This window comes from Hyperolius riggenbachi, chromosome 4 (assembly GCF_040937935.1).
Source record: "Hyperolius riggenbachi isolate aHypRig1 chromosome 4, aHypRig1.pri, whole genome shotgun sequence".
In the NCBI taxonomy this organism is placed as follows: domain Eukaryota; kingdom Metazoa; phylum Chordata; class Amphibia; order Anura; family Hyperoliidae; genus Hyperolius; species Hyperolius riggenbachi.
In genome coordinates, this window is record NC_090649.1 from 251,401,996 (window position 1) to 251,423,675 (window position 21,680).

Here is a 21,680-nt window from a genome sequence, read left to right on the forward strand (position 1 = left end):
TCTGCAGCTCATGCAGAGTCACCATGGGCCTCTTGACTGCATTTCTGATCAGCGCTTTTCTTGTTCGGCCTGTGAGTTTAGGTGGACGGCCTTGTCTTGATAGGTTTACAGTTGTGCCATACTCCTTCCATTTCTGAATGATCGCTTGAACAGTGCTCCGTGGTATGTTCAAGGCTTTGGAAATCTTTTTGTAGCCTAAGCCTGCTTTAAATTTCTCAATAACTTTATCCCTGACCTGTCTGGTGTGTTCTTTGGACTTCATGGTGTTGTTTCAAGATTCTCTTATACAACCTCTGAGGCCGTCACAGAACAGCTGTATTTGTACTGACATTAGATTACCCACAGGTGCACTCTATTTAGTCATTAGCACTCATCAGGCAATGTCTATGGGCAACTGACTGCACTCAGACCACAGGGGGCAGAATAATTACGCACACTCCAATTTGCAGTTATTGATTTGTAAAAAATGTTTGGAATCTTGTATGATTTTTGTTCCACTTATCACGTGTACACCACTTTGTATTGGTCTTTCACGTGCAATTCCAATAAAATTGATGCATGTTTGTGGCAGTTATGTGACAAAATGTGGAAAACTTCAAGGGGGCTGAATACTTTTGCCAGCCACTGTAATTGGGGAAAAAGTAAACATGGGTGTGACATATTGGTTAGTTTTTCAAGTTATCAATAGTAATTAAATAAAACAAAAAATGTATTGTGTGTAAATATATTTGCTACAGGAAGATTATCTGTGGAAGTAAGGACTACAGTCATTTGGTAAGTGATTTGTCTTTGGTGTGCCTGACTGGGGTGGAGGTGTGATGAAGGTTTAACTGGAGAAGTGGTTGGTAGTGTCTTCTGCCCACTAAAAAGTGTCCATGCCCCTTATTCAATTCACTTTTTCTCCTAAGTTTTCTCCTATTAGATCATTTTTCATCTTCTGTTTAAAATAAACTTTTGAGCACTCTGCAATTGAGAAAGTACCAAAAAAATAGGTGAATAAATACTGACAAAATTATTTTGAGTAATTTCTTGTTTGCTGGTGGTAGGAAAAGGCATTTTATTGAAGTGTGATTATATCACCTAGGGGAAAACTCAAGAGATAAAGTGAATTGAATAAGGGCCCATCTCTCTCATTGGTAGATATGTTACAAAGATGTTTGGAGATCACATTTATCTGCATTCTCCATATTCAGGGCCCATTCGCACTTGAGCGATTAGCGCTTTTTAAAGCATAGAAAGTATATGGCAGTGATCTCACTGCCACGATTGGCGGCAATCGTGGGCGATTTGCAATTAGCGCCAATTACAAAACACGTGACATACAGCATTTTACTGCGATTCTGGAGCGATCGCGGTACAGTGCTTAATAAAGCGCTGATCGCAATCGCTCTGAATCGCAGAAGTGTGAGCAGTGATTTTACCACACTGATTGCCCTAAAATCACCCGCGCAAAACTGTTTTGCGATTTATAGTGTCAATGGACACACAGCTCTTAACTTTAGAAGACAACAGTAAAAATGTCATTATATTTTGAATAGAAGGCAAACAAAAGGAATGGATGGAGTTGTCTTTCTGAAAATAATTCTCCCATTGCATTTGTTTACAAAAGTATCCCTCAGTGGAACTAAATGTTAAACTGTTATATTTGATCTTTGTTTTTCAGTTATTTTTTTGATTTTTTTGTGTGTGAAACCAACAGATGGATAGTTAATCAAAGATACTACCTGAACTAAAGAGAACAACTTATCATATTTATTATGTAGCTAAACATAATAATATGCCATATAAGTAGGCAGCTGTGAAAATGTACTGTGCACATTGCAGTCAACAAATAAACTACATCTCCTTGTACAAAATATATTTTTCAGATGATCTGTCTAAAAATTATCACCTTTGATATAATCAAATCTTCTTTAGTGCCTTATCCACAACTGACTTTACCTGATGAGCTTTTTGTCTGTTGACCATCCAAGCCAATTTATGTCATGTCACAGTGAAGCTGCATCACTGCTCCATAACTAGTATTCCACTTGGGGCTTGGAGGGGGACATTTTCTGAGGCAATGTGCAACTGATTCATTCAATCCTAAAATTAATCTGGTCCATAAAGTACAGTTTCATTATAGGCCTGCTTAAAACAATTAAAAGGTAACTCCAATTACAACAAAACTAAAGATAATACTGTAGTGAAAGATTCCACAACTTAATTCAACATACCCTTCAATGATGACACTAAAATTGGGATAATTTTTGAAGCCCAACAATTTAGTATGCATTCTACAAAAAAGCATAGGACAGTGACTATTACCTTTATCCTATGGAAGAGACGATGACAGAGCGATATGATGTTCTCTTGATGCCCGGCTGAGCGTCTCTGGTAGTTACCAACTTTTCACTTTGTCCTTTTATAACACCCACATCTGTAATACAGGATTTAGCAGCTAAGTCAGGGATCAACTCTGCGTCTGCTGGCTACAGAGAAGCTCTTGATGTAATTACTTTTCTATCCACTTAATCGTCCTATGTTTTTTAAAATTAATTTTAGATGTACCTCTTGCCGTATTACCGGTGTCAAGTTATCATAAATGAGCCAAAACCCTGATCTAATTTCTGATTTTATAGCTGACCGCCTGCATATTTAAATGCTTCTCTTCCTGGAAACTTTTTCACTTTTGATGGGTTTAGAGGATCTCTATTTAAAGTGGAATATAACCCAGTATTTCTTCTTTGCTCTAAAAGATTATTTACAGATTATTTACAGCATATAATATACGAACATAATGTGTTTTTTTTTAGTAAAACAGCATTTAAAGGGTTACATCACAGGACTGACTTTTTCTCCTGCTGGGGCTGTGGCATCCGAACTGGTGATTAGCTTATCTTCTGTATGCATTCTTTACTTGATACAATTAAGTAAACATTATCTAGCTGTGCAGAAACTTATGCTAATGAGTCCTGGAGTGAAACACAGGTCAGAAATCACTGATGGCTGCATTTAAAACAGAATTACAACAGTTATGAATAAAATGCACCAGCAGCTTTCAAAGTAAATAAACTGAACTTTGGGAAGTTATAATTTATAAATGAATTATAATACTTGTGCACAAAAGCAAATATGATAATTGTATGGGTTATAAAAAGTAGGAAAACACATTTTTGTTGAATATTGTGTCAGAGTTTTAAACCGCTTTAAGCACTTGCCTCGAAAAACACAATTTTGTATGAGACATAGATCTGTGCTATCATAGAAACAGTAACTGTGATAGAATCTGCTAGGAGAATTAGAAATTACTACTCTCATCCGTTTCTGATCTTAACAATTATACTTAGAAGAAATAGAGTTTACAGGTGCCTTATGGGCAATTAAGGCCTTACACCGGCGGCTGGTCAGATGTTAACTACCATTTTGTTATGTCCACCACCGCTATTCACCCTTCTAACTTTTGATCTCCGCATTCATCCAGGATGCAGAGCTATACCACCACAAGTGTCCTCAATGCTTTTTATGGCTCGCTGAGTCCAACTGTACAGTGAGCCATTCTGTGTCGGGGGAGACCCCTAACTGTTCCTGTCTGGCACTTTTTGAAAGTACAAGCGAAGAAAGAGTGATTTAACTGGCTGCAGATTAGGAATTTGAAATCTGTGTTTCTTTACAGCACATGTTGATTTTTGACTGACACAGGCTTATATTTTGAGCGCAATAGCTTGGCCATTTGGCCCTAGAGACATTTTAAGAATTGGGGAGAACACCCTAAGACTTTATTGCGATCCACGGTGTGTGTGCTACTGAATGGCAGTGAATCGCTACTCTGCACATTGTATAATCTATCTGTGATTGTTTTTTATTGGTTGTGAAAAGGAAGTTTTTTGTTCTAGAACTTTTTTTATGGCAGTGTGGACCCAGCCTTTGCCTGGAGAGTAGATTTCCTTTTTTTTTTTCCCTAAACTCGCTTTTTTGTTTTTTAACATAAAATAAAGGATACTACACAGCAAACAAACCATACATTCATACCTCGCTGGTGCATGTTAGAATGTAAATAAAGCAAATTACTATGACCTACCTCCGTCTCCCTGCCGGTTGACCCGCCTCTGCTATCTCCTAGCTCACCAACTTAAAAAATATCAACATCTCAGCCACCCAATCCTAAAGTGTTGGCGGTGAAGCAAGTGGGCACTTACCATTTTAACAATTTCCTGCATACTGGCTTTAAAATCTCATTTGCAGAGGTTTATGTCTAGATATTTAATGGATTATTCAACCCATGAAAATTTACAGTATTCTTTTATTCTCTCCACAGCGCCCTGTGTACACCCCCGGCCCAGAACAACAATAAGGGTTTTCCTTTCATTCATTTTTACTATTGCAGAATGTGGTAAAGTTTTTTTTTATAATACTCTCCTGATTGATTCTAGAAATTATAATATTATTGGTGTAAGCTAATAATTTTATGCCTTCTCCCACAATATCAAGGCCTTGACATTTGGATCATCCTGAAAAGTTTTGTTAAGTGCCTTTAGGTAAAGATTAAATGAGAGGGGGAAGTGGTCATCCTTGTCTAATCCCCTTACTCATAATAAAATCCTTAGAAATGTGGACATTAACCTTGACACTTGCCATTTGAGTCGCAAAACCTCTTATTCTGTTAAAGAAGGAATTGCCAACATCATACTTGGCTAGAAACAAGTTTCCCAATTGCGGATCAAATGCTTTTTCCACATCTAAAGTAACAAGAATTGCCTCTTCTAAATTGTTGTGGCAACTGTGAAAAAAAAAGTTTATAGCCAAGAAGATATTATCTTGAATGAGTCTTTTTTTTTTATCTCGTTGTTTATCCAGGATGGATTTCATAACACTATCCATTTTTGTTGCTAAAATTATGGAATAGGTTTTTACATCCATGTTAATTAAACTGTGCGGTAATGGGAGCATTCTTGAAGGTCCTTCCCTTCTTCAGTAATACTGTGATAACTGCTGTGTTTGTATCTTTTGAAGAAGAAAAAATTCACTGTCTTCCCTTGCATTAACCAATGTACAAAAGTGGGGCTCAATCATTTTCTGGAAGATTCAATAGACATCCATTCTAAATCCACTAAGCCCACGTCTTTTACCCTTTGTAGAGCAGGGGACTACTTTCTCAAATTCTGTTCCACAAAATGGAAATCCAATTGTTTCTTCATCATTCATATATGGTAAACTAGGAGCCTTCAGATAACCAATAAGAGATGCCCGTGGGGGGGGAGGTGTATAACAGAAGTTACCTACTTTATCCTCAATTTTACCAATAAGGCTAGAATCTGTTTCCCTCTTTAATGATTCTGCCAGTATCTTCCCTGACCTCACCTAATTGCACTTGTTACTTGGAGCCTGCTTAGTCGTTTGTACTCTTTGATACACTTCTTATTTAATAGAATATTGAGATCAGATCCATTTTCATTAAAAGCCATCAACACTTCTAGAGATGGTTTTGCTTTGTGGCATGTACATTTTTTAAGGCTTAATAGGATTTAACCCACATCTTCTAGCTATCCCTTTCCAAAATCACAAATCAATTCCAAATCTATGAAGCTGCCAGCAGATCGGGGCTGTCTTCCTTTGCAAAGAACTATTACCTGCTCACGTCCACCTCCTGCCTCTGCTTCCTCCTGGGCAGCAAAGGGATGAGGCAGGCAGGTACAAACATGGATGGTGTTCCCTACCAGGCTCTTAGCCAGGAACTGGGATCATCCTTAATCAAAACTGTCTGCTTCAATCAATTGCTATCTTGATATAATACTCTACTCCTCTATATGTATAAAAAAGTCATAAATGCAGACATCAAACCAACAAACGTTGATTCCGGTGAGATCTTTAATGGATTATTGCAAGCTTTCAAAACTAAGTGTACACAGTTACAGTTAGTAATTAAAGGTATTACCGGAATCAACGTTTGTTGGTTTGATGTCTGCATTTCTGCACCTCGACTAACACCAGACCACACTTCACTTGCTTCACCAAAAAAAAGTCATACAAATTAAAAATGGTGAATAAAATGTAAATAATTGCAGTGTGCATGCAAATTTAATGCAAACTGTATGTAGCTTATAAATGGACTAACCAAAACTAAGAGGAAGTGCTTTTGATTGCCTAAATTCACAGTGGCAAACAATTCGCCATAAATGTGCATGCAAGTCGGAATTATTTCCATCTTATTGACAATCTCCAATATTCACAATGATTTACAGTAATATTTTCATATTACTAATAATTTTACTAATTTAATATTATCCTTTATTATTATTGGAAATATTGATGTGCACCATGTTCCCCCTTTGCGTCTCCCTTAGTGTCTCCATACTGGGTAGGGATGGTCAATGAGATACAAATAATTCTAAGTTGATGCAGGATAATGCAAACTTTGTAAGAAAATAAATGCAACTTAAAAATGGACCAATGAAATTCTGCTGGGATGGGATTCAATTTATCGATTTTCAAGTTGCATACATTTGTATAAAAAATTTGCATAATCCTGCATCAACTTAGAATTATTAGCACTGCCCACTTTATCATCAGGCTCAACACCTTACACTGCTGGCAAACAGAGCTCAAGGTAACCTTTGCTATTTAATATAGGAACACTTTGGGGCCTTTCACACTGGGGCGGTGCGGTATTGCAGCTCACCCCAGGGCAATGAAAGGCTATGGGGACTTTCATACAGACGGGGTGTGATACGATGGAAGTGTCGTTTTCGCCGCATCCCCGTCTCAAGGGCTAATCTAGGTCACTGCGCTGTTCTATGGCGACGTATGGTGGGCCAGTCATGTAAGTCTATGGCGACACATGTGGCCGCCACAAGTTTAATGCATCACGCATGCGCAGAAGGGTATTTTAGCAATACGCTTCCGCGCATGTGAATGTCACTTCTTGCTTTACCTGTTGCCAGATGGGGATTATTGTGTATTAATTAATTTCCCGGACCGCACTGCTGACGCCAATCCGCAGTCTGAAACTGACCTAAGTAGGGTCATGGTGCACAGTGAAATTTCTACCCGGGTGAAACACCACTTTAATGGCATCTTAGTAGAAAATCCAACATGGCGAGAGTTATACATCCTACAGACACTAGATGGTAGTGGGACCGAGAGGTGAAGGAAAACAGAAGTCTCTACTGTCCTGAGAAAAGAAGCATTTAGCTAAGATAATCCTGAACTGATCTTTCTAACCCAAGCAAAGCTGATTGAGGAGGTGGCTATAGACATTGTTTCTCCAATCCAGCTGTAAAAAGCTAAATTAGGAGATAATTGCTTGATATCTGCTGGTAGCTTTTGTGATAATCACACATATCCCAATTATTTTTCAGATTTGATTTGCTCTTCAGATCAATCAAATTTCCCAGTGACTGTAGAGTGAGGGCACAGACTGGCCACAGTTTGTATGGCTTGGCCTTCACAGTTCTTTGTGAATGTAAGTAAACAATAGATTTACAAAGATTAAGCATTAGATTCAATAAAAAAAAAATTTATCTACTGAAAATATACTCAAACCTATTAAAAAATCTATACTCAATCAATTTTAATTGGTGAACATTATGAAATCAATATAATTGTACATTGATCAATAACATAATTGCATATAAATCATTTTATAAACTGTATCAATAAAAAAATCAATTGATAAAGGCAGGTCTTAATCTAATTGATATGGCTGGAGTCCAGGGGCCGCGGGCAAAGCACTACGTGAGTGACAGCTGCATTCGCTTTTTACCACATCAGGAGGAGATACTAGAGGTGCCCAAATATTATAAAATTCCATAAGAACCATTTAAAATAAGGAAAGTGGTGATACCTTACAGATGACTGCTTGAAGATTTTCAATTTATTTTTATTGAATATAAGCACAAAAATCAGACACCATGGTTCACGGTAGACACTGCTTCTTCAGTTCAATAAAAATGCATCTCCACATAGAGCAGTATACAGCATTAGCGCTCATGCAGCATACTGCTCTCTTTGAAGGCACATTTTTATTGACCTGAAGAAGTAGAGTCTACCACGAAATGCGTTGTTTTTGTGCTTCTATCAAATAAAAGTGATTAAAATGCTGCAAGCAGCCTTCTAATTTATTTTAAACAGCTCTTAGTGTATTTTATGATTTTTGGGCACCTCTAGATTCTGATTCTACTGATCTCTCCAGTTGGGGGTTTGATTTTTCATGTTCTTTTGCATAAAATATTTTACTTGGGCAGAGCGGCTGCCATCTGTGTTTAACCGAGTGAGGGCCGTCATTCCCCACATGTGCAACCTTCCTCCAAGAGCATTCCTACATCAACAGTTATAATTCAATTATTCAATGCTATGTATGCACTACACAAGATTGGCCTCCCATCTTTTTTGTGTTTTTTTGTTTTTCTTTTGAGCATCCAGCTCACTTGTACAACAGCAGGCAATATAAAACTGGTGCTGACAGATCACAACTCTACTGAGATCTGATATGATATTGATTAGTGCAAGGCATCAAACAGGTAAACAATCCATATCAAGTACATATCAATGATTTACCTAAACTAATAATGTATGCCCAGTTTATGTTTGGTTTATCTGACAGATCAAATCTGAAGCAAAATGTGGCTTTGTGTTAGAAAATAAAATTACATATAATTATAACAGGGCTGCTTGGCTGCAGTCTTCTTAGGATGCACACAATGCACACATCTGGGGTCAATATATTTGTTGTGCATGTTAAAGGGGAACTGAAGTGAGAGACGTATGGGGGATGACATTTAATTTTAAACAATACCAGTTACCTTAAATATAACCTACTACCTTGTGCTTCACACAACCAATTACTGAAATAACATTGATCTCTGAGGTTTTTGTTATTTCAATACCAGTTACCTGCCTGTTCTGGTGATCCTCTGCTTCTAATACTTTAGCCATAGATCCTGGACAAGCATGCAGATAAGATGTTTTAGAAAAACATCTCACAAGATTAGCTGCATGCTTGTTTCAAGTGTGATTCAGAAACTACTGCAACCATATTGATCAGCATATGTAAAAAGATATATTGATCAGCATGGTTGCCAGGCAACTGGTATTGTTTAAAAGGAAATACATATGGCAACCTCTATATACTTCTTGCTTCAGGTTCTCTTTAAGCTATGATTGTCTGGTCATACTAAATATAAGGGAAATAACACAGCCTTAAGGACTTGGACACCATCCTTGATCTGCTGCAGTGTGGCAGAAACATATATTTATGTAATGTACATTAAAACTAACATGTCCGAAGTTATGAAAGCAGTTATGCTGAGAACTAGTGAAAGCAGGAGGAGCCTTTCCTCTCCACTGCTGCATGTCACCACAGGAGTGTTTCAGCTCTTATGAACACTGCCATAGTCTTAGCTGAAGCACAGCGTACATGTGCAGCAGAGAATTACACTGTGCTAGCTAGCTACTGTCACAAAGGAAATACGTGTGCTGCTAGTCTGCATTACAAATGACCCAGAAGAATGCATGAAAACAGACACATATCATGTCTCTTGAAAATCCAATGGATTTCCATGCATTGATGTCCATTGGCAGACGAGTAAATTAGCTATAACCCTTTGAGAGCCATGCTACATTAAACTAAGTTTTACCAGTGTTAGTTGTGTCATGTTCACACATAAATAAAACAAAACATGTATACACAATTAACTTAAGAGGACACCAATGATTCACAACCTCACTGCCTTGATTTAAGGGACAACTGTAGTGAGAGGGATATGGAGGCTGCCATATTAAGCAATACCAGTTATCTGGCTGTCTTGCTGATCCTCTGCTTCCAATACGTTTAGCCATAGCCCCTGAACAAACATGCAGATCAGGTGTTCCTGACATTATTGTCAGATCTTACAAGATTAGCTGCATGCTTGTTTCTGGTGTTATTCAGACACTGCTGCAGCCAAATAGATTGCAGGGCTGCCAGGCAACTGGTATTGTTTAAAAGGAAATAAATAAAGGTGTCCTTTAAAAATGTTCCATGTATAATAATTATTAAGGTAAGAGTTATTATGGTCAATGCTGATAGAAACAAAAGCATTACCATTGATGCTGGTCATATCTAACGTGCATTAAACTTCAAATGTAAAGTATAACCATTCCAGCCCAAGACCTGACCCCATTATGTTTCCACTGACAGTTCAGCAATGAAAGTAAGGATGTGACAAGTTCTTATGGCCAAAGTAAAATGTTAGATTTAATGTAGGTTTATGTGTATTTGTGACCATGTGCTCACTTGTGTCTTGCACAAAACCTGCAGCCTGCCCCTGTCAGCCATTATGAAATGATCAACTAGCCCTAAATGAATGATCGCTTTATCCAACAGCATTCAGTTGTTCTCCCATATATAAACAATACTATTTCAGAGTAGCACAAGGCAATGCAATCATCTTGCTATCTGTATGGACCAGTACTTTCCTTGTGCACCAGATAAGTCAAACATGTTTATCCATTTTGTAGTGCAGCCCCTCCTTTGTGTTCCTCCTTCTCTACTGTAAAGTCACTCCTCCCCTTCCAGCTCAGCTCTTTCACTTCATTACTCCCTCTCTGCCTACTCTGTAGTCCCACCGTCTCTGCTCTCCAGCCTAAAAATAACTCCTTCACAAATAGTGTTTTCACCTTCTAGCCATTTTCCTGGGCACTGCAAAGCAAGCTTGTGAAGAGCTGACACTGTAATATGGAAATGCAGCACTGCACTCTTTTGACCAACTCAAACTCATTCAGTGTTTCACTGCACTCTTTCATCATATTTCTTAGTCTTTCCCTTGGTTGTATTCTCCCCATTTACCCTTTTTTTCTGCCCTGCAGGTCATCCTTCCTTTTCTGTGTGGATTGAAACAACTGAAGACCAGCAATGTGTGGCCCCACCTTCCTGTGACACGGTATCAGGAGATCAGGAAACAGAAGAGGACAGACCAGCGTGCTTCATACGTTTCATGCCTGCTCCTAGGAAGTAATTGGAGAGGAGGGAAAAGTATGGATTTTTTACATACATCCAGCAATAATGGACAATCTGTTAACATTTCACTACCATCAGACTGATGAGAGGCAACTCTGGATGCTGCGATTCCTCTGGCTTGGAAATTACAAAAAAATATACCAAGGATAAATTAAACCAATTACACAGAAAAAATACTGGCTTAGCACAAGGACATCTGTGGAGGAAACGTTCAAGGAAAGGAAAATGTTGGAAAAACAGAATATTTCTGCACTGCCTGCATCACACTGCTGTTAAGGGAAGGTATGCTGCCCTGTGCAGTTGTTTATGTGGAAGGAAATGTCTGCCTGGAAACAGATGATTGCTAAGCCACACTGTGAATAATGGACTTGCAGCACATGGCATCTGTGGCCTACCTCAACAAGACGCACCAAAGGGCAGGCTCCTGTCCCACAAAGTGCAGAAAGAAAACACACCTTGGAAATGGATGAGGCGAAAAAAACAATTACAAAACAGCATTTTACGAAAAGCTATTTTTGTGCTGTCAGATGGTGCCCCTCCAGTGTACAGCATGTGTGAGAACAGCTAAACACTCTTCATGGACGCTGCACTATATGCAAAGAGCAAAAGCTTATCTCAGCGTTTTAATAGACACACAAGCAGCTTCTGAAGCAAGCTAAGAAGAAGGAACAAGCGCAGCTACCTCAGAACTATTCCACACAGGCTTTAGTTTAATCACTACTACTACTACTGTACAGGTTCAACTTGATGGGATTTTATTTACATCTAAACAGCTTCTAAAGTCACTAGAAGAATAGAGATGCACCAAAAGGAATGTTGATAGTATTGCAAAAGAAAGCGGCCAGTTGTACCATGACATATTCTAAGCACGTAAATGTAAAATGCAGATCTTCACAGAGCTGACCTTTGCAACATCAGAATACTCCTGGACAGTATGGCCTACGCTCCATAAAGATATTACCAGCCAATGGTTTTGTTGGACCCTTGAAGATCCACTTCTTAACTGTTGTAGTTAGAGGAGGGCTACCGCTAAAAACATGTTGGGAATATAACTGGTAACTTCCTGAATGAATAACATGAAAACCTCCCCACACTCTGGAGACTCAGTTCTACAACTCATGCCTCCATCTCTTCATGTAACTTCCACCTTAATGCAAGGTTCCCGCAAGGTTTCTGCCATGAAGTGGAAATAAACCTTGCACTACAGCAACACTCTGGCCCATAATACACATGGAAGAGTGGTGCTTAAGTAAAAATTGAAAGTCCTCATATTTAGCTATGTCACACTGTAACATAAAATATGATTAAAATGCAGGATTTCCTTTTCACAGTCTTGACTAAATTGGTGGTTGACAGGAAGTGCCTTCTCCCGTATGCAGCATAGCCTAAAGAAAGAGGAAGTACTTCACAGTGGGAAAGCTATGTGCTTGAAGCCTTGAGCTAGGACTTTCTTTGAGACCTTCATATTGGAAAAAATCTGTGATTACAAAATCTTTTCAGGATGCAGATTTAAAGCACTTCTTTTTTCTTCACCTTAGGTTGATACAGAATTACGTACAATTTCAAGCAAACCAACCCTTTGCTAAATCCGATTTTTATTTGCACCGTAGTATGATGCAGCTGAAGATGACGATTTTGTGTTCACTTCAGTTGCTTTGCATTTTTAAAGGAATAACAACTGATATTAACTGATAGGATTGGATGATTAGTGAAATGGAAGATATTTATCCAGGCCCCACAGTTCTATCTGGATAAGAGTGAATAGTAGGAATGATATCTCTAGTAATGACAAGCAACTCTTCCATCTTGACTCCAGCCTATGGGATTTTTGTGTGAAATTACAGCCAGCCCACTCTCTTCCATACAAGGAAAACAGACTCCATGGTGAACTACAAAATATCCGCCAATGAGATTGATATGCACAATAGCTTATGGAGATGATCCAGAGACACACGAAAGGACAGAAAAGCCAACGCCACATGTGAGTAACACATCTTGTACAGTCTTTAGTTTATGTGTGTAAAATATTACTGTAATAGTGACTTGGGGGATTTGTGGATGATTCTGTGAATTTACTTCAACTCTTACATGAATTGGGGTAATCTATTTTGAATTTTAAAAAAAAGTTTATCCATTTAGTGCATAATATTACCGTAAACACCTTTTTAATGGCTTTACTTATGTCCTTCGCAATCATGCATTAATAGTATTGACAAAATATTTGAGGCCTTGGCCTATTGGCAGGCGTTTCTTGTAGACACGGCTAGCCCACCCTCACTATATATGAGGGGATAAGGCCCATTAATAGGGAGGTGTTTTTTACACTCCTTGGTAGTGCTCTCAGGTATTTCTAATTTACTTTTTTTTAGGCCTGGAACCCACTAGCAGCGCTTTTCTGAGCGTTTAGTGATTTGAAAAGCTCTTGCTAATGTAATGTTATGGGTTTGATCCCACTAGAGCGATGCGATTTTATAAAAATCCCACATAGCATTGCATTAGCAAGAGATTTTTCAAATCACTAGCACTTAGAAAAAGCTTCTAGTGGGTTTCAGCCCTTACTGGGCCCTACAGCATCTAAAAAACTAACCCATTTGCCAGGGACTAGATAAACACACTGAAGCAGTTCTGTTTACAATTCACAAAATCACCTAGACTGATGCAATATTGGGTCCGATCCAATAAACTTTTTCTCCTACGTTTTCTCTGAAATAATATTTTCACATCTTATCAATAAAATGCCTTTTATGCCAGCAGCAACAAAGCAAATAATTCTGACAGTACTTTTTCACCTACTTTTTGGCACCTTTCCAAATGCAGTGCTGAAAATGTATTTTAAACAGAAGATAAAAAAGTATTTCCTGGGACAAAACTTAGGAGAAAAAGTGACTTGGATTGGGCCCATTATTAATCCTGGCACATACGGTGAAAAGGTAGCCATACATCTAGCGATGATGGGCAGATTCAACCAAGAGACAAATCTCTCTGTTATGGTGGCCATACATGGTACAATTTTTTCATACAATCTTACCATTTCTATGTAATATAAGGGAACTGCCTAAATTATCCTTTCAGTATATTCACTTAATTTACCCTTATACTACATAGAAATGGCAAAGGAAAAGATGCACGTAGGGTGGCACTAGATGCTCTGATTGGCAGCTCCAAGGGGGTAGCAGGGGTTATACGCCGTGCCTCCGGAGTAACCAGGTACAATTGTAGCAAAGGAAGGCAAACAGAGTCCGGGCACCAGCTAGCAAAGGTCATGCATAAACTCCTTTATTCCTTCCCCAAGATCCCTGACAGAAATTTGCAAGGCCTAACAGCCGTTTCACAGATAAATCTGCTTCTTCAGAGGCAACAAATATGTTGTTGCCTCTGAAGAAGCAGATTTATCTGTGAAACGGCTGTTAGGCCTTGCAAATTTCTGTCAGGGATCTTGGGGAAGGAATAAAGGAGTTTATGCATGACCTTTGCTAGCTGGTGCCCGGACTCTGTTTGCCTTCCTTTGCTACTACATAGAAATGGTAAGATTGTATGAAAAAAATTGTACCATGTATGGCCACCATTAATCAAATCTGATTAGATAGAGATCTGTCAGCTGCCCATACACCGCAGGCCGATTCCCAATCAATTTCAGCATGAAATCTCTCGGGAATCGGCCGAGCATGCCGCATTCGACGCCTCGTTGCTGTTCCCCAATGTATAAATGTATGTGCATTTACACATTACCACATAAGTATGGGCCAGAGGTGCTGCAGCAATGCCACCTGAATTCTCCCGGCATTACACCTCAATAACACCGCTGCCACAGCTGGACAAATCCTGGTATCCAATCAGTTATGCATCAAAGTATGCTACAGCGCTGGTGATAAGGGGTGTCAGAAGCACAAGCATAATTCACTTCAGAAATCCCTCTGTAGAGCTGTCACAATGCTTCTGACAACCCTGATCACCAGCGCTGTGGCATACTTTGATGCATTTATACATTACCATACTGTGTCCGTCTTCAGTGCCTGTCCATCTTCAAATTGGCCATTTTTCCCTATACACTTCAGTCATCGTGGCACGCATGTGTATGCTATACCGGCATGCTATGCGTCAGCAGCGTGTATGGGAAAAGCAGTGGATTCGGAAGAGGATGGGCACCGCGACACAGGACAGGTAATATATAAATGCACATACATAAACATGCACATACATTTATACATACATAAATAGCACCAGCAGTTTTGTCACTCGTCCTGATATTGCTCGCTGTTACCATCACGCACCCGACCGACCACGATGGCCCGACATCTTGCAGCATGTGCAATCAAATAATGCGAGCAATTGTGGCATGAAATTGGTTGCATTGTCGATCGGGCATGCACTTTGTTTGCAGCACCGATTTTCATCCAATTCGATTATAATAATCGGAATTGGATGGTCGACCGGCCGCCAAGTCGCCTGGTGTATGGCCACCTTAAATGAAAACTTACAATAGAGAGACGGAAAACACCAGAGAATTGTGACACCTTGAGGCCACTCTATGTAAATAATGTAGTACAAACGGATCAAATGAGTATAGCACACATGGTTATTAAGGTGCCCATGGCATACATGATTATTAAGGTATTATTAAGGTGCCCATACATCTAGCGATGATGGGCAGATCGACCAAGAGACAGATCTCTCTGATCGAATCTGCTCAGTGAAAGATCTGTTGGCTGCCCATACACCACAGGCCTATTTCCTTTCGTTTTTAGCATGAATTTTTTCAGGAATCAGCTTAGTGATGTCACCCACACGCCCCACGTGCTATGCGCCGGCAGCCACGTGCAGTGCTAATGCAGAATCTGGGGGGCTGGACATGCCCGGTGGCAGTGGACAGGGAAGATATTCTAATGCACGGGGGCACATGAACCTTTGGGGAGACAGTGGCAGGGGGTTCCATCCCGTTCATCACTTCTCCCAATATCGCATGCCATTACCGCTGCACACCCGATTGACCAGTTGGCCAGAGATTTTCCAGCATGCTCAATCAATACATTCAAACGATTTCGGTTCGAAATCGGTCAAATTGTCAATTGGGCATGCTAGTTTGCAGCAATTTTCATCCCATTCGATTGTAATTATCAAATTGGATGGTCGATTGGCCGCAAAATTGCCAGATATATGGCCCCCCTTAAGCCCAATTTACACAATACGCTTCTCTGTGCGATTCTATTTACGATCCAATTAAATTCGACATGTCCGATCGAGATTCGATTCAATTCAATTCGCCACTGCAAAACAATGGCAAATCGAATTAAATCGAATGCTGATCGGACATGTCGGACTTAATTGGATCGTAAATTGAATCGTAATCGAATCGCACAAAGAATCGTATCGTGTAGATGGGGCTTTCGGGTGGTTAGAAATGCATTGTGAGATGAGGTGTAGCAATCAGATATCAGTGATAAAGCTCCAATTGAGTCAGTCAACACCATGAAACTCTGGGGCTCCAGCCCATGGCCTTCTTAATCAACCAGAGACCAATGCAATTTGGCCATACAAACAAAGGCTACCACAGCGAACATGTCCATTTTCTGTGTGTTGTCTGGAAAGTTGTGAAGGACAGGACTTTGCATTCTTCTACCCTAACGGACACAATTGATATGTTCAAATGTAAATGTCTGAATTAATCCTACAGATAACATAGGATTAGTCAACATGTCCAATTATCAATCATTTTTCAGTCCAGGAAAATGGTCTGATTTGGTGTCTGGTGTGAAACCAGCCTTAAAGAGACTCTGTAACTTTAAAAAGTGCCCCGGGGGGGGGGGGGGGTACTTACCTCCGGAGGCTTCCCCCATTTTCCTTCGTCCCACGGTGGTCTCGCTGTGCCCCTTGTAAGCCACAGCCGACAATTTGTCAGGCTGTGGCTGGCTGTGGCAGTAGCGCCTGCAATATTTACCTTCCCTGGCTCCAGTGCAGGCACAGTAGCGGCTCTTGGCTCAGGATCAGGCGGAAAAAGCCATTCCCAGTCGGAATGCGGACCGCTCTACTGCGCAGGCGTAAGTCAAATGGGGATTCAGGGGTCCCAGGCAGTGGCAGAGCTCAGGGCCTCTGCCATGTACACCAGTGTTTGTGTTTTTACATTTCTTTTTTGCAGCTTCCAGTATGCAGTATTGGGTAAGTGGTTAGGGAGGGGTGCAAAGTGAGAGGCTACCTGCACGTGTTGCACCCTGCTTGTGACCTAATCTTCGATGTTGCTGAATTTATGCAATTCCTGCTGGATTTGGTACTGCAGACATGGGTGTATACCATTTCACTTGATTAGCTGACGGGCTGTCTGTGGACCATATAAAATGGCGGATTGCTGACTGGGAGGGAGCATTTGCTTATCGTGTGTTTTGGAACACGTAAGTGCTTCAGTTAGCCAATCCTGGACACTTCATGTAGCATCCAGGATGAAACGAGACGATGGAAAACAACGGGATTGTGTGCGGCGTTTGTGCAAACAACAGTAAACCAGCATACCAATGGTTGTCCATTCATTTGCTTAGATGATGGGTGCCGCAATTGTCGTTTAACGCCTGTTCAATCTAGTACAATCTCCAATTCCAAACAACTGTTTATCAATGGGCTCAGCTGTCTCTGTGGCGTGCTGAGTTCCATCTAGCATGTATGTGTATATATATATATATATATATATATATATATATATATATATATATATATATATATATATATATATATATATATATATATATATATATATATATATATATATATATATATATATATATATATATATATATCTTTGCTGAATCCAAGCTATTAATTGAGGTGTCAGGAAACCAGACTCAGAGGTCTGACCCCCTATCAGCACATCGAAAATTTTCATAAACTTGCATTCAGAATTTTTTCTTGATCATTCAGTTTGAAAATTAACTTTGAGCACAGGCATTTTTACATCTCACATGATATGGGTCTGATTAACAGAAATGTTAGCTCACTGTGTTGCCCCTATAATTGCTATGGATTTTAAAGCAGTGATGGTTTATTCTTGTGTGCATATTCTATCCTATCATAGATACCTCCAGAAAGGCATTTTGTGCAAAGTACCATGTACATAATACAGTATTAGACAATGCATAGAAATGGTCTGGCGTAATATCGTATTGCAATGAATTTGGTATTTGTTTTCAGCTTGTGGACAAAATATATAGTCAGATCTCACACCCTCTGCTGTTGAAGGAAAACATGCCTTGAATTCCTGGCTTACTTAATGCACTTCTGATAATCGTTTGTCTGAAAGAAAGGTAAATCAGGGAAAATCTCCATAATGTGTCTGTTTACAAAGTATTGGTGGTAGATCATTGGATATCTTTCCTCAGTAAATTAGGAAGGGCAAGGGGCTCAAGCCCAAGGAGAATGCTCCTTCATGTGGTGATAGCCCTTGGCCAGTGACTTGTAGAGATAGAATGAATACAGAGGTATGTTAGTATCCCATCCCCTACCCACAAAGAGTTAAATCAAAAAATACCGGATACCGTAAAAAGGACAGGTAAGCCTCAAGTATAAACGTACAGAGACATTAAGGCTGCATCTGGCTAGCCTTCTCATCCCTCAAGCACTTGCGCATTCGCAAGCCATGACATCATGCATGCCAAACTGTCCTCCTTCCAGCCCGCCCATTGCACAAAACAGTGTGGGGGGGGGGGGGGGGAGGGTGCTGGGCAATACTTCCAAGTGGGGGAGCGTATTTAACCCCTGGTTCAAAGCGCCTCACATCAAGGACCACTTATTTGCTGATGTCATTCAGACAGCAAAGCCCCACTGTGGCCAAATCAGCCATACCAGCCTGCATAAGGGTCAGTAGACTAAAAAGGTTTGGGTGAGAAGCTGATTAAAAAAATAATAATACATAAAACAATAAAATATATAAAATATGCTAGTGCTAAGCGGCAACCTAAGGCTGGGTTAACACTAACTGCATTGTGCAACATATGCGTTATAATGTGTGTGTACTGCAATACACTGTGTGTGTTATAAGAAACGGCTTATTTCAGAACCTGGTCAACATCCATGCAAAAAGTACATTCTCCTCCACATTGTCCAGAAACAGTAACATGTTGTGTCGCTATGGGGGGGCGAGGAGGGCCAAGGTGTGTGAGGGCCAGGATGTGTGGGGAGAAAAATGCTGTCAGCCAGCGCTCGGCTGTATTAATCTGCCAGGCTGATCGCTGGCCGAGGCGTAGGGGGCCGCTGCACAAACGCTATCCTCAGCAGAGAGTTATTGCCCACATTTCTTCCAGCGTGTGTACGAGACTCAAGTTAGTGAATTAGAAAGTATTTAAAGGTAGAGAATCAGCACAACAGCTAGGCTAGTAGCATTTTATGAAAGTCCTCCACATTCCTGGCTCTAGGGCTCCTTTAGGCCTTGTTCACATCTAAAATGGAAATCGCCAACGCAAGCGATTTTTGATTTTTTGCGCGTTTTCCCCCCTCAAGGCACTCCACTGCGCGCTACGATTTTGTGCAAAGTGCTTTTGTAAGCGCTTTTGCAGAGCAATTTCCGTTTTGTCACTTCCTGGCGTTAGTCAGGAAGTGAACTCTTTGACCCAGAAAAGAATAAACACAATGTATTTATTATTAAAAACGTGAACGCAATCGCTGCATAAAGCGGTTTTGTGAGCGTTTAGTGTTCTTCCTATACCTTCCATTAGAGCAAAATCGCCCCAAAAATGGTACAGGCACCACTTTGCGGAGCGCAAAACGGACGAAACGCACTGATATGAACCTTCTCATAGAGAATCATTGCACAAGGGTTTTGTGGGTGATTTTGAAAATCGTTTGCGCTTGAAAAAAGGCAGAAAACGCTCTAGATGTGAACAAGCAAACCTTCCTGAGCATTCCTTCACTTCATCTCTTCTCTGTCAGGATTTCCATATCTAAATAGCATCACTTTGCTAATGCATAGTATCATCTCACCTTGTAGGCCAGAGCTGCTGAATGCGCTGTCTCTGTGATGTGGGCTGCCATTTTGCTCTCTGTAAATTCAGAAAAAAAGCATTATTTTCTAAAAATGGCATTATGTGTAGAGAAAAGGTATGTGTGGAATTATCGTTGTGAGAAGAACACTTCCATAGCTGTTGTTTGCAACAAATAGGGCCAATTTCTTTTAAATATACAGTATATATATTTTTTTTACCTCAGATATCTACACATGCCACCCATTATTATTATTATTGATTTATATAGCCATCTTCCGTGGTGCTGTACCACAGCATACAGGGTATAACAATACAAAATAAACAATGCAACAGTTAATACAAGACAATGGTGCAGTACAGCTGATGCAGTGAACAAATCAACTACATATTTTTACACAGGAGTGTGAAATGCACACACATACAGCATTGTGAGAGAAAAGGGGAAGAGGGCCCTGGCCAAAAGGCCTTACAGTCTAATGCTGGATACACACGTTGAGATTTCCCGTTCAATTCCCGGGATGCATACTTAACATGCAAATCGACGGCAGAAACGATCGAAATCCGAATCGAGCATGTTGGAAATAATCGATCCGATCCATTCGATCCCGGGAATCGAACGGGAAATCTTAACGTGTGTATCCAGCATAAGGCCTGGAACCCACTAGAGCGATTTTGTGAAAATTTAGTGAGCGATTCAAACCGCTAGCGATTTCCCTAAATGCTCAGCTAATGTTAATGGATGGGCCAAATTCCACTGGAGCGATTGCAATTACCAAAACGCAGGCCATGCAGCATTTTTAGTGTTTAGTGTTAGCGTTTCTGCAATGTAAAGTATATATACACTGGCATAATCGCTCATCAAAACCTACACAGAGCAATTTTGCTAGCGTTTTGAAGTTACTGCACACTGTAAAGAAATTAAAATTCATTGAAAGGACCAATCAGAATTAAAACCGCTAATCGCTACACAACCGCTGGCAAAAACGTTGCACTTTTTAAAATCGCTGCCAAAAACGCTCATGAAATCTCTTACAAAATGCTCACACAAAACGCTAGCGATTGCGTTTTGTAGTGGGTTCCAGGCCTAAGGGCTGATTCAAACTACAAGAGCTTTTTAAACGCCAGAGGTTTTAAAAGCTCTTGCTAATGCATTGTTATGGGGGATTTTTACAAAATTACATCACTCCAGTGTGAACAGAATAATAGGATAACGTTAGCAAGAGCTTTAAGAAAAGCTCTTGTAAAGCAGATAACATTAGCAAGAGCTTTTAGAAAAGCTCTTGTAAAGAGCTTAGAAAAGCTCTTGTAGTGTGAACGAGCCCTTAAAGGTTTAGGCTGCTTTCACAGTGGGACGTTACAGGCGCACGTTAGTGCAGCCTGTAACGCTCCCCCAACGCACAGCAATGTAACACAAGTGGGCTGTTCACAGTGCCCACGTTGCATTACATGTAACGCTGCACGATGTAGTGAAAGTGCAGCATGCTGTGTGTTCAGCGGCATCCCCCCCACCCACTCCGATCGCATCCGGCGATCAGAGTAAGCAGGAAATCCCGTTGAGAACGGGATTTCCTGCTGGGCTTCTCCGGGCGTCATGGTGACGGGGCGGGATGACGTCAGCGGGAATCCCGATCCACCCCTCAGCGCTGCCTGGCACTGATTGGCCAGGCTGCGCAAGGGGTCTGGAGGGGGGGGGGCGGCGAATCGGCGACGAGCGGTGGCGATCGAATGTTACAAGCAGCTAGCAA

At 40.4% G+C, this 21,680-nt stretch overlaps 2 protein-coding genes across 4 annotated transcripts in view; one reads left to right on the forward strand and one right to left on the reverse strand.

Annotated features, from left to right (window-relative positions):
- The window catches only part of CGA (glycoprotein hormones, alpha polypeptide), a 45,694-nt gene that overhangs the window by 17,214 nt on the left and 6,800 nt on the right, over positions 1-21,680 (reverse strand). For 2 of the 3 annotated variants that reach the window (XM_068231123.1, XM_068231125.1), the window contains exons 2-3: positions 19,934-19,992; positions 2,308-2,419 (exon numbers count right to left, since the gene is read on the reverse strand). The gene's annotated coding sequence lies outside the window, so the exon portion shown is untranslated. Of the gene's footprint in view, positions 1-2,307; positions 2,420-10,804; positions 10,963-19,933; positions 19,993-21,680 lie in introns of all 3 variants that reach the window. The other variant, XM_068231126.1, reaches the window with a different exon arrangement.
- ZNF292 (zinc finger protein 292) overlaps positions 10,572-21,680 on the forward strand; it is a 70,410-nt gene continuing 59,301 nt past the window's right edge. Inside the window, exon 1 of the mRNA XM_068231122.1 lies at positions 10,572-12,956. Coding sequence (XP_068087223.1) covers positions 12,882-12,956 — 75 coding nt within the window. The 5' untranslated portion in view covers positions 10,572-12,881. The remainder of the gene's footprint in view (positions 12,957-21,680) is intronic.